Source organism: Phyllostomus discolor, chromosome 4, assembly GCF_004126475.2.
Source record: "Phyllostomus discolor isolate MPI-MPIP mPhyDis1 chromosome 4, mPhyDis1.pri.v3, whole genome shotgun sequence".
NCBI lineage: Eukaryota > Metazoa > Chordata > Mammalia > Chiroptera > Phyllostomidae > Phyllostomus > Phyllostomus discolor.
The window spans coordinates 8561968-8574936 of record NC_040906.2 but is presented as its reverse complement, the minus strand read 5'-3'; the positions used below and the strand labels follow the sequence as shown (position 1 = coordinate 8574936).

Here is a 12969-nt window from a genome sequence, read left to right as displayed (position 1 = left end):
GCGGCCACCGCGCTGTGGCTACGACCAGGGACAGCTGCTCCATGTCTTCCTGGGACGGTCATCCCCAGTTCGAACTCTCTCTGGGATGCCCCATCCTTCCCTCGCTTGGCCCAATTCTCTTTTTGGTGGAGCACATCCTCTGGTAGTTCTTTCTGAATGGGTGCCTGTAAGGTCATGTCTTCAATCCATTATATACCTGAAAATGTCTGTGTTTCCTCAATCTTCTTGTATCTGTTGGTGAGTATAAAGCCTAGGTTGAAGGTCCCTTTCCCTCAGAATTCAGAGAGAAAACTGTGCAGTCACAGGTCACCAAGCCGATCGCAGTGGCCCAGACAGGGTGGGGGCAGAAGACAGGGGCAGTCCTGGACGGTTCAGTGGCCCCCAAAGCCATGCCTGCGTCAGCCAGCAGAGACTTTGACCAGATCAAGACAAAGGCGACAAATAAGAGCAGTGTGGAGACTGCTTACAAAGTGAAAGCTAATTGTTCCCATTTCCAAGGAGCAGCTTGTGCTTTGTAAACATAGCCTTGCCTTCTTTATAATGCTTTAATTTTTTTCTTACACAACAGTGATGGTGGTGGCTGACAGAGTCAGTGGGGGCTGCTGGGTGGGGGGCAGGTTTGTGTGTGTCTGGAGGTGCTCATTGTCCTTCCATAGCAAAATATAAATAAGGCAACTCTATTGGTCTCCTTTTTTAAAAAAAAATATTTTCCTGCTCGTTGAAGTTCAAAACATTAGGCATTTTTAGATTAGATGATCTGGGTTCTTAAAATCCCCTGGTTGCATGATCCACACCCTGCCCACCACAACCTTGAATGGAAGTGTAAACCTTGAACAAAAGTGTAAACCTTGGACTGTAGTTAAAGGGAGGTTGAGAGGAAATGAGAAATCCAGATGGAAGACTGTCTCCTGCTGAGTGCACAGCTGATCTCTTCTTTAGTTTCTATCTTAATTTTTTCAATGTAACTTCTATGTCACCACGGACAAAAGTATCATCAAGAGAACTTGCATCGGGGGCCAACAGCATTTTTCCATAAGGGGTCGCGTGGTTACTGTATTTTAAGGCTTTGTCTGCCAAGAGGCAGAATCAAGGGTAGCATATCCATCCCGTAGCATAAGAGAAAAAACAAATCCCCACTCATGTTTAGTGATGAAATATAAAACTTTATTTATAAGCACTGACCTTGGAAGTTCAGGTGATTTTCAAAACCTCTTAGGGCAGAAATAAATAAACGAGAACCTGGAGTTCATGGTCATAGATAGGAACACCACTCGCCACATCACAGAAGATGGGCAAAACTTCCTGCACGGATTGCGGATTCCCCAAGGTCCCCGAGACCTCTGATTGCCACGTTGGTTGTTGGCGCCCGTCATCTGCATGTTTGCTGTCGTCCAGAATATCAGAAACGGGCGGCTGGTTTAGAGGTCTAGACGGGTGGTGTCTCTCTGAACAGGAATTAAAAGGCAGGCAGTGGCAGTGAGATTTCTGTGATATGCCAGTGTGGTGGCAGCAGCTCTGGATGGGGCATAAGGGACCACCGAGAAATCGGTGCACGGGTGGCGCCCCGCTGTCCCGGAGGGCGTGTGGCCGGGGCCCCTGGGCAGTCGCTTGAGGCGGAGGCTGGGGCGGGGAGGCCCTGCACGGAGCAGCCCGCGGATTCTGTCTGGCTCGGCTGCCCGCACCGGGTCAGCTCTTCTTTTCACACACAGAAACTTGCGCCTCCGGCCATTGGCTGGGCAGAGGGTCAATAATTCTATCGCAAAATCAACAGACCTGCTCAGCGGAGTGTTAACCAGCTTTGAATGTTGGCAACTTCCCCTCTGCTAACCCCAGCTGGGCTGGGCACGGCTGGGCTGGGCATGGGGGAGGGGAGACCGGACAGAGGGCAGGGGAGGGCAGGTTTGCAGGCTGCTCTGAGAGGAGGAGGAGGAAATATGCAAAATTATTCGGAAATTATTTCCTGGCCTATTAATGAACAGTAACGCGTGTGTGTGCATAGTTAGATCTTTCATTAGTTTTCTGAATAAAAAGATCATTTTTTACTTCCTGCCCGTGTTATAAAGAATTGTGCGACCTGGCTCCTCCTCCTTGCAGTCTCATAAACATAATAATGCCTCGGTTCCTGAGCATTTAAATAGCAATGTGAGGTGAGTAAGTTAGTGGTGGTCCAGGTCGTTGGTGGCCCACGGTAACAGCTGTGGGGGAGGAAAGAACTTTCCTCTGCCCGCTAAGGGCCTGGCTGGCCTGGAAATGAGAATGACAAAGTCAGATGAATGGGAGAAAAATCACACCCGTTTTATTAAATGTTTGTATGTGTGTGGGAGCCTTCACAGGAGAATGAAGACCCGAAGAAGTGGCCAGTGCAGGAAGCTTTGAGACCTTTTGGACAAAGAAACACTAAGTTTGGGAAGAACTGACAATACCAGGCGGTGGGGGGGGGCGGGGGAGGTGTGGGGCTGGGGCCAGAGGTAGTAACTAGGGAGATAAGGGGGAGTTTGACGAGGTTTGCTGGCAGACTCCTCTGCTGCCATCACCAGGGTAAGCCCTGGTCTCCAGCAAAAGGAGAATTCACTTCCTGCCTTTAGGCAGAAAAGGAGGAGATTTTCTTCACTTAATCACTTCTTAATTGCCTCCAGCTCAAAATAATCTTTATCTCACACAGGCTATTTTGGGGGTCACCTAATCTGGCTTCCTTCAGAGCCCTCAGTGGGCATCCCATGTCCTTGTCTAAGTGCTTTCCCGGTGTGAGCCCACGGACCCTGTTTTACAGATGTGGAAACTGAGGCACTAGAGAGGCACTTAAAGTCACCCGGGTGACTTGGCAGAGCTGGACTTGGGCCCAGAAAGTCTGCCCTTGACCCCTCTGCCACACTGACCTGGTACAGAAGGCCACGTGCAGGCGATGCCCGGGCCGTCCGTGAGGACAGCAGGAGTCGAGACAAAGGGAACAATGGAGACGACACGTGACCAGCCTTCCCGGAAGTGCCCGCTGCCTTTGTAGGACACGTTTGATTGGCACTTTTCATCGACGAGCATCGCCTGCTGTGGGGATCTCAAACCAGCGTTTTATTAAGCAAATAAATTCTGTGTGCTCCTGTGCCCAGATACTTGGTTAATTGACGAACATGTGTAATGTGCTGTAAGAGTACTATTGACATTTGTGGGTAATGCATTTGTAGTCCAACCAAACTACTTCCCAGTCTCGCTGACCACTGACCTTGCACTCAGGACCAGTTCTCTGGCACCAGACGACCCACCTCGGGAAGAAGTGTCTGGGAAGACCGTGGTAGCGTGGCCCAACCGAAGAAAGGATCAGATGGTAGCGTGAATGTCCTTGGGCATAGGGTGTTGCCAAAAAAAAAAAAAAGAAGAAGAAGAAGAAGAAGAGAGACACAGAGAGAGAGACAGAGAGAGGTGGCCCCCGTGACCAGTGACCGAGTCTTTTACTCAACACGGGGCACTCTGCAGACCCCCGGGACAGGGTCTCAAATCCCCCTCACAATGCCACTGCAAGACAGACCTCAACATCCTCCTTCACAGATGGGGTAACGTGGGAGGATTTAGTAATTTGTCCGCAGCTCTAACTTAGTAGCTGGAAACCTGGGAATAAATTCTGTGTAGGCCTGGCCGAAAGCCGGTGGTTTCTGGATTTCTGCATCTTTTAAAATTCTCTCCTCTCAAAGTTTATTTTGCATTGTAAGTGAGGTCATCGGAAAAAATGAATGTGATTATTAAAAGAATGATTTTCACAAGTTTTACTGTTTAATATGCAGAAAGTGCTAATAAAACATCACATAACCTTGGGTCACTTCCTCATGTATTAATGGTTAGCAGAGGAAGAAAAGCCATAAAAACATTATTAAGAGCTTTCTGTTCAGGACAAATGATTTCTTACTTCATGATGGTAGAAGAAAGAAGAAATAACAGGTACTTCATTGTTTGAAGAGGAAAAGTTATAAAAATGTTACTTAAGAAATATCCATTAGTTATGCCTTCTTCATAGTGGCATTTGGCCACACTAGTTTTTAATGGATTTAGCACTTAGATAGCAACTAATGGGTTCTATTTTATTAATGTATTCACTGGGTTCCAAAAATGGGCCCAAAAAGTAGATCAAAATTAATAAAAATAAAAGTGTGGCCATTGTATCTTCTGGCTAAGTGATCTATTTGAATTATTGAATTATTAAAACACATTTGTAAGTTTAAATTTTTATTTGAGGAAAACAGCCTAAATCAGAGAAATGAGTATATTCAGTCTGCAAGTGTTCCGGGGGGTGGGTAAGAAGGGAGACCTGGTCTAGTTTGGTGAAGTTCAACAATCACTTATTGGCTCAAGATGCATTTGAAAGATTTCTAGTAGTACGTAGTGAACACGATTTTCACTCCAAAAAAAATAAAATGGTAAGAATAGTATGGGAAATGTAGGAGCTAAAGAACTTACAAATATGACACATGGACATGAACTAAAGGGAAGGAATGTGGGTAGGAGGGGGCGTGCAGGGTGGAGGGGAGTGAAGGGGGGGAAATGGGACAACTGTAATGACATAATCAATAAAATATATTTAAAAAAACAAACGAAAAAATAAATCTTCAGCTCTGGAAAAAAAAGATTAAAAAGATAAAATGAAGGTGGCCTCTTGCACCTTCTCTGGAGTTAGAGAACTGCCAACCTGCTTCCGCCCACCTGTGGTCCAGAGATGCTCAGAATCCAGGTGCAGGGGGGTGTCTGGGGTGCTCGCTGTCCATTTGAAAACGGTGGCTCAGCACCGTCATGTGAACCTGAGCGCCACGCCAAGCTTCCTTGCCCACGCCAAGCTTCCTTGCCCAGTGTCGGCACCGTGGGTGCGAGACTCAGACTTCCCTTGCAGAGGCCCAGCTGCCTCCTCCAGGTCCTGTGCGGGGGCAGCCAGCTGGCCCCTCCACCCTTGGGACAACCTTCAACAGGTCCTCACACTTCCAAAACAAAAGCCAGGAGCAGTCTTGGCTTTGGGAAGACTCTGCTTCCAGTGAGACAAGCATCCCTACAGTGAGGAGGATGCAAGCCAGTCCCCCCTTGTTGGAATGAAAGGGGAGAGGGCATCACAAACAAAAAACAGATGCACAAATTAGCATCTTGGATGACGTAGCATTCAGAAAACTTGAGAGGATTAGCTGTATGCTGCAGACTGGCTTTTAGGTGTTGGTGGAATGCTATCAGAATCACCCAGGGACCTGTCACAGCAGATCGTGGGGCGGGGCCAGGAATTGGCACGTCTTTCGAGTGTCTGGCAGGTGCTGCTGCTGCTGCTTTGGAGATGCACGCTTTGAGGGCCACTGGCTGACTGCATTAGCGGACATCAGCATACCGGAAAACTTGATTAGCATGTTATTTTAGTAGACACTTAGTGTGTTTACATACGTGGTTAAAATGAACATAAACATTTAAAAATCTAGAAAGACATGATTAAAATAACTAAGTCAGACCTGGCTTAATGGCCCCAAGCACCCCCAAGGGAGGAAAATTGGGAAAATTTGGTTTTCTAAAGAATACCAAATATCCAAACCTTAAGGAAAATACAGACTTTTCCATCAACTGCTCTCCATTCACATACGCACAGCTGGCACGTGCATATAAGTCGTGACGGATGTGAACGTGGTGAGGATGGATGATGAGTGTCTGACAACACTGGGTACCCCCTGTTTTTGAATGGCATCATAGTCTACTGCCATAGGCTCAGGAAAGGTGTTCAGTTAAACATATTTTTGTTGGTGTATTTTCATGTTGATTGCACAAACAAGGTCCCCACTTTGGGACTGTTGGAGGTCATTTCTTTTTATTTTTCCTGTCAGCCAGCGCATAGCCTAGCCTTGCCCAGCCTCTGCTGTCAATTAATGTTTTTTGGGGGGTGAGGGGAGAAGAGAATTGATTTTCAGTTAATATTAAGCCAAAGAAGAAAGATAAATATATAATCACAGAATATGTGGCAAAACAAATTTTAAATCCACTCCATGAAACTGTTTCTCTTTTTTGTTCCTTTGCTGGCAGAGAACATTTTGCACTTAAAAAATGTTATATATTGATTTTTTGGTGGGGGGAGACAGAGACATGGATTTGTTGTTCCACTCGTTTCTGCATTCATTGGTTGATTCTTGTATGTGCCCTGACCAGGGCTCTAACCTTGATGCATTGGGATGATGCTTTAACCAACTGAGCTCCCCAGCCAGGGCTAGAGAACATACTGAGAATTTACCTTCATCGCAGTTGGCATGTGATAGGTGTGTAAGCTGGGGTTGTGTGTCCAAGTGGCCTGTTAGATAGGTAAGAGCTGCTAAGCTCACGGCTCAATTTTTTGTCTTTGTTTTTAATAAGAAAGAGCACTTTGATATCCACATTAGTGAATTCGTTTGTTCTCTTTAAAGACACACACCATGGGTATGGATCGTCTCTTCTCAGTCTGGAATTATTTCAGGAAAAGAAAACTTTCGAGTCACCTATAGGAGATGCACAGATACGTAGGTGTACATTATGCTGAGCTCACCACACTTGCTCACATCAGACCACAGCTACTCACAGCCATGGCAACTTCATACGCCCAACTATAGATCATTCACAAACAAGGACAGCTGACCTCTTTCCATGCATACATTCCTTAAAGTCCTCAAACACCGTATGAAGTGTGTACACTCACCTGACAAGTTCGTCTATATGCGACAGCTTCTCCCTTACTCACTCTGTTTTTATTGACGCATTGCCACAGTGTCACATGGCTGCTAATGGTTAGTGTTTGCGGCTCCAAGAACAGGAAACTATGTTTGTTTCTGCCCAGTCAGTCGGGACTTGCTAAGCTGTTTTTACACAAAATCCTTTCTCTTTCCCTCCTCCTAGGGCTGTGTCTGTAAGGGCAAAGGCCCGTGCTTCTGTGATGGGACCAAAGGAGAGAAGGTAAAAATAAACCCTTAATTCTTACCTTCATTCTGCTTCTTCTCTCAATACAGCTCATCCAGGAATTCATGCTCTTCTTTCATTGACAGAAGAAAGATTAGCAGTATGTTATTACATTTCCCAAGTCCAATGTTAAAGTAATTGTATGTAAACATTAACCTGACCAAAAAAAAAAAAAAAAAAAAAAACCTTCCAGGGAGCTTCAAGTAGCTTGTGTAAATACTGGCAGTTATTTTAAACTCTCTTAACCTGTAAATTAAAAAAGCAAGTTAGCGAAAAAGAAAGTTTATGTGAACCCTATTTACGATGTGGCTAAACACGGGAGAACAAGTGAAAATAACTTGATTCACTCACCTGGCCATAAACCTTGAAATCCTCAAATTTTGTCCTGCAGCGTTGATGCAGGCGCGCCCCCTGGTGGAAGCATCCTGTAGCAGCACTCTAGTCGAGGTAAAAGTTTAGCAGAGGGAAGTAGTCCCACTGCACAATTCAAGAAAAAAAAAAAAAAGACTGCCCTGAAATGTCATTAATTCGCTTCATTAACTTGCAATTTGTGATAATGAAGACACAGGCTGAACTGCAGTATTGTCTTCGTTTACAAAATTTTCCCTCAGTACATTAATGGTTTGCTTAACAACATTGAAAGGTGACCGCTTAAAAATATTTTTAAAAGAAAATATTTTAAGCTCTTTAGATAAAATAATTTACATACATTTATATGCCAATTATAATATTATTATTTTTATTTTAAATGATTCTAAAATTTGTGTGTAGTTTGATTTAGGGTTTTTTTTCCCAGAAGCTATTAATATAGCACATTCAGATCCATGTTGGAAAGCTGTGATTCATTCTTGCATGCAAGAAGCATTTTTGAATCCCTACTATGTGCAAGGTGCTGTCCTAGGATGTGTGAAGGTGCTTGAGTATTGAGAGGAGTCTAGCAAATTCTTTTCTTTGTTTCTTTCTTTCTTTTTTTTTTTTGAGTACGTGTACTCTGACTTTCTCTCTCTCAAAACTTAACTTGTCAATTGTGTAACTGAATTGCCTGAATCAAGTGGTGGCTTTCACTGTTAAAGGGCCCATGCCCGTGGGAAAATTCTTTGCTGGTAGAACCATGTCACTCTTTGGGCCTAAATGACTTTCACTCACTCGTTACTAGGGGCTTTTCCATAACATCACCCCACTCTTCCTAAAGAATTGTTTAGCTCACACTGGATGTTTATGCCACCCTTGCTATCTGTCCTGCGTCTCCTCCACAAATATCCGATGGAATCACTGGTCCCTCTGAGTAACTGAGAGAGAGCTGGAGCCCACAGGCTTCCTGTTGCCCTTGCCCATCCACAGAGCAGGTCTGCGCCCTCCCAGACGCATTCCTGCACCTCGGCCTCACTCTCTCCGCCTCCCACAGACACACTCCACGGACCTAGAATTTTCCAGCGGGGCTTCCCCTCCATTCTTGAGTTTCCCCTCCAGTCCCTGGTCTGTACAGCTCTGCCACTTAGGGAATAGTGTTTCCAAATCAAGGACCAGCCCTTCCCAGCCTGCGGACACCTGCTAAGCGCTGGCAGCTTTTCAGTGACTGATACACTCGCTGCCGAGGGCTCAGTTAGTGTGCATATGATGGGAAAAGATGTGCAAAATGCTGTCAAGTCATTTAAAAAAAACTGCACAGTGATGAAGGCTTTGCATGTTGTTGAAGAGTTTCTGTTCTGTGTGTTCCTCATCTTGCTTTGGTTTTAATTCACAGGGGGAGAAAGGCTTTCCCGGACCCCCTGGGTCTCCCGGCCAGAAGGGATTCCCAGGTCCCGAAGGCTCGCCCGGACCACAGGGACCCAAGGTACGTCAGCCTGTAAGGTGGAGGTATGCTCAGTCCACCTAACCCTCACACCTGCCCCCGGAACGGCTGAGAACAGAGAGAGAGCGCCACCTCTGGGTGGACCAGAGGGTGCTGCGGCAGATGCCTGCTCGCCCTCACAGCTGCATCCCGTTTCAACACCATCATCGCAAATGATCTCGATTATCTCCAAGTCCCCTACTCAGCTTTCTCCTCCTCCCCCAACTATACAGCTGCGACACCTGCATCGGCCTCTCCCTTCTTTTCTTCTTCACGGAAGAATGAGTCCTTTTCACCTTCCACTGGGGAGCAGCCCACCCACCTGCCTGCTGTTGGGTCTCGATAGTTCAGTCTCAGAAGACTCTGTAACAACCCTCTTCTCAAACCATCACAAATAGGAAAACATACTGACCCTCCCAGGAATGAGGAAATAAGCTTTTGGGCAACAGAGCTTTCACACCCAGGGGCCTAGTTAAAATTGTATCCATTTAAGGTTATTATTTTCTAAGAAACAGGGCCTCAACACTGTGCTCTTCATGTGCCCAGAGCAAGTTTATCTCTGGTTCAGGCAGTCTGTACTTTGCTGTTGATTTATCTGGGCGTAGCAGGTACGTTTTGCTAGTAAAGTGTTTCTCTTATCAGACCTCGGCAGCTGTCTGGCTAACGTGGGGGGTTTAGAGCAGAACTTTCAGACACTGAAGTGAACTGCCTCATCACTGCGTCTTGTTGAAATGCAGATTTGGAATCAATACATCTAGGAGGTGGGGAACCTGGGATTCTGCTTTTCTAACAAGCTCCTGGACCGTGCTAATATTAGACCCTTCCTCTGAGTAGCAAGGGTTTGAATGAAACTTTTTTCCATTCTTACCAACCACCATTTCGGCGCCAATGACACAAGCAAGTACCTAAACCGTGTTAACCACGAAATAACACAAGGGCAGTGCTGGCGTGCCAGTAAAACTGGGGCCTTCAATGTATGGGTTTTGGTGCCGAATGATTTTCTTGGCATTGACTCCTGTTTCTCCACTCGGACCTAGGGCTCTCGAGGACTTCCAGGCCCCACTGGCCCCAAAGGTGTCAGGGTGAGTCATCCCGCCCACCCACCCTCGTTGTTCGATGAGTTCTGTGTTGAAAAAAGAACTCTGCGCTGTGGGCGTGACACAGATGTCACAAAGGAGCACATCGTGTATGGTATATACTTCTAGAGATGAAGTTTAAGGACAGGTAAACTTCATTTACAGCGGTAGAAGCCAAACAGTGGTGACTCCGTGGGGGCTGGTGTTGGTTGGTGGGAAAGCGTGAAGGAGCCACGTGGAGGGATGTTCTGTGTCTGGTCGGGGTGGTGAGAACACCAATGAGCACATACCCACACACGGGCTTTCACGGAAGATTGGAGCACTAGGCTATCATCAATTATACCTTTAAGGTCTACTCACCTTAAGGTCTACTCATCTTACTCATCTCTTTTTAAAACTAATAGACACATAAGATTTACAGAAGTATGTCAAGCCTTTGTTGTGTGTGTGTGTGTCAAATAGTGTTGAGCCATTCCTGATTATAGCTGCAGGATGGGGTTATGGGCATGGTAGACGGTTTTCTGTTTATACGGTGAACGTTTTGAAAGTGTTTCTCTCGCCACCCTACCCCTTTCCTTTGTCTTTAGGGAATAACTGGATTACCAGGGTTTTCAGGTCCCCCTGGACTGCCAGTAAGTAATGGGGAAAAATGTGTAACTGAAAACATAAAAAGTAAGCTCATTTTAGTAAAGGTGTTAGGTCAACAGCACAAGGAAATGGGTGTTGATAAATTCGCTACCTGATGAAAATGGCATGGTAGAATAACATAGTACGTTGGAGTGTAGATTGGTAGGTAAAAAAAAAATCAATTTGCATTGCCTGCAAAACCAGAACAGGATTGGATAGGATAACACAGCCAAAGGAAAGCATGGAATAGAATAAAAGAAGAGAATAGAACAACTGCTTAATAACATACAATTAATTTTCAAATAGTTACATCTGTGCACATTTCCCTCTTCTTTTCCCTTTCCTTTTCCCCCCAGCTTCAAGCAGCATGTTGAGGGATTTCGTGTTATATCGAAAGGCCTTTTGTTTTATTTACAATAGCTGCATTCCACTTGATAGTTCCTTGTTTTAATGACTCCATTTGATTTGCTAGGATTTTTGTTTAAATTGTTTTCCGAAATAAACGCATTTACCACCCAATTATTTAAGTAACCACTTGTGTTTAAATAAGTATCTCAGTTCACCCCCTTCTTCCTCCCGTCAGCTTCCTCACTGTTTCTACCTGGTCCCCGGGTCTGCTTGTTACGCCTCCTTTTTGAAACTTGCTCTGTTTCCAGGGAATCCCAGGCTATCCCGGACCTTACGGCCTCCCGGGTTTACCAGGATGCAATGGCTCGAAGGTAATGTGCTTCTCACACAGGAGATGATTAGTGGATGTCGTGCTGAAAGAACCAGTTAAGATGAGGTAGTCATGAGATAGGTTGGACTTCCCTCGGACCATTCCCTCAGCCAGAAGCAGCGGTGCGTGTCTTTGGAGCAGAAAGGTGACCTTGGACCCGGGACCCCGCCCGTGCTCTCTCTGCCTCTGCCTCAGTTTCTGGGTGTCTTTTGAGGAAGTTCTCTCATATTTTCCCACGGAAAGATAACTGGTTATTTTTATCTGAGGTTGTAAGGGTATACAAATTGGGAACTCAAGCTTGGAATGCAAAATATGTCTTTGGAAAAGAAGGCCTGAGCTTTTCTGTTTGTTTTCTTTTTCTTTTTCTTTTTTAATTGTTGTCCTATTACAGTGGTCCCAGTGTTCTCCTGCGGCTCCCCCTGCCCCACCCCCACCACCGCTCCCACAGTCAGTCCCCACCCTGTTGTCCACGCCCGTGGGTCATCTGTGGGCTGAGCTTTGGGATGGTCACTCATCTTATTGTTTCCTGACTGCACTCTCTCTTCCGTGGACTGGTGGCCAAGGAAGAACTAGTTACTGATGTTTCAAGGAAACAGCAATTAAAAAGGTTTTGGCACAATTAGACTTTTGCCATTGATGCACAATTTGAGAAACAATCGCTTTGAATCTTGTTTTCAATTAAGATAATGGTTTTCTGGCCTTCCGCCTCATGACCCAGTAGCCATAAGGAACGTAATTACTTTGCCTAGATTTACCCCTGCAGGGTTGGAAGAGAGAAAGAAGGCAAACAGCTCAACGGACTGCTTTAGAGCTACTAAGAAGAATGACAGGCTTTATTTGTTCTTTCTTCCAGGGTGAGCGAGGAGTTCCGGGATTTCCAGGGATGCCAGGCTACCCAGGGGTGCCGGTAGGTCTGCATTTCTAACTCCCCGTCAAAAACATAAAGTAACATGTAAGCGGCTTGGATATTCCAAAAGGACCATAGACTGAGATCCATCGTGGGGATGTCTGGGGCCGCCCACAGTAAACATCCCACTGATAGTTGAAGAACAAATGAACGAATGACTTACGAGTTCAAGTTTGCCCTTGGAGGCTCTTTTTGCTCTAAGGGCATGGAGTGGAGCTGTACAACAGGCAGAGGCGAGACTGGGAGGGGGTGGCTCAGGAAGTGAGAGAGCAGAAGAGGGGCTTAGAGCCAGGACGTTAGTCTGTGACCAGGAGAAGGAGCCCATAAAGCCGAGCGGCTCTGGTGGAAGAAGGAGACCGGGAGGCATGTCTTACAGAAGCCAGGACACATAGGTTTCAAATTACACCTTTAAAGTCTACCCTTCAAAAGTCCAAAACAGTCTTACTCAACTTTTTAAAAAATTAATAGACATGTAAGATTTACAAAAGTTTGTCAAACCATTTTTTGTGTGTGTTTCAAATAGTGTGTAGCCATTTCCAATTATAGCTGCAGGATGGGGCTACGGGCAGGGTAGATGATTTTCTGTTTACAGACTGAACATTTTAAAAGTGATTTTTTTTTTGCCGCTCTTCCTTGGAGAGGAGCAGCAGACAGCTGCCTGAGGCTGCTGAGAAGTCCAGGAAGATGAAAACGGGCATTTTTGTTATCCATTTTAGCAATGTCAAAGTCATGGCAGACCTTAGCAAGGGAGAGGCCCGTGATGGCGCGAGGCTGGAGGCAGATGCGGGACTGACGCATGAGTGAGAGGTGGACAGGACAGGACAGGAAGTCTGCAGGTGACATGAAGAGGAGACTGGGCAGTGAGGGGAGTGGGGGGGACAGA

The 12969-nt window shown here is 45.9% G+C and overlaps 1 protein-coding gene across 1 annotated transcript in view; it reads left to right on the top strand.

The window, feature by feature from the left end:
• Positions 1-12969, top strand: part of COL4A3 (collagen type IV alpha 3 chain) — a 128039-nt gene that overhangs the window by 51576 nt on the left and 63494 nt on the right. Inside the window, exons 2-7 of the mRNA XM_028509391.2 lie at positions 6868-6924; positions 8672-8761; positions 9796-9840; positions 10422-10466; positions 11118-11180; positions 12033-12086. Of these exons, the coding sequence (XP_028365192.1) occupies positions 6868-6924; positions 8672-8761; positions 9796-9840; positions 10422-10466; positions 11118-11180; positions 12033-12086 (354 nt within the window). The remainder of the gene's footprint in view (positions 1-6867; positions 6925-8671; positions 8762-9795; positions 9841-10421; positions 10467-11117; positions 11181-12032; positions 12087-12969) is intronic.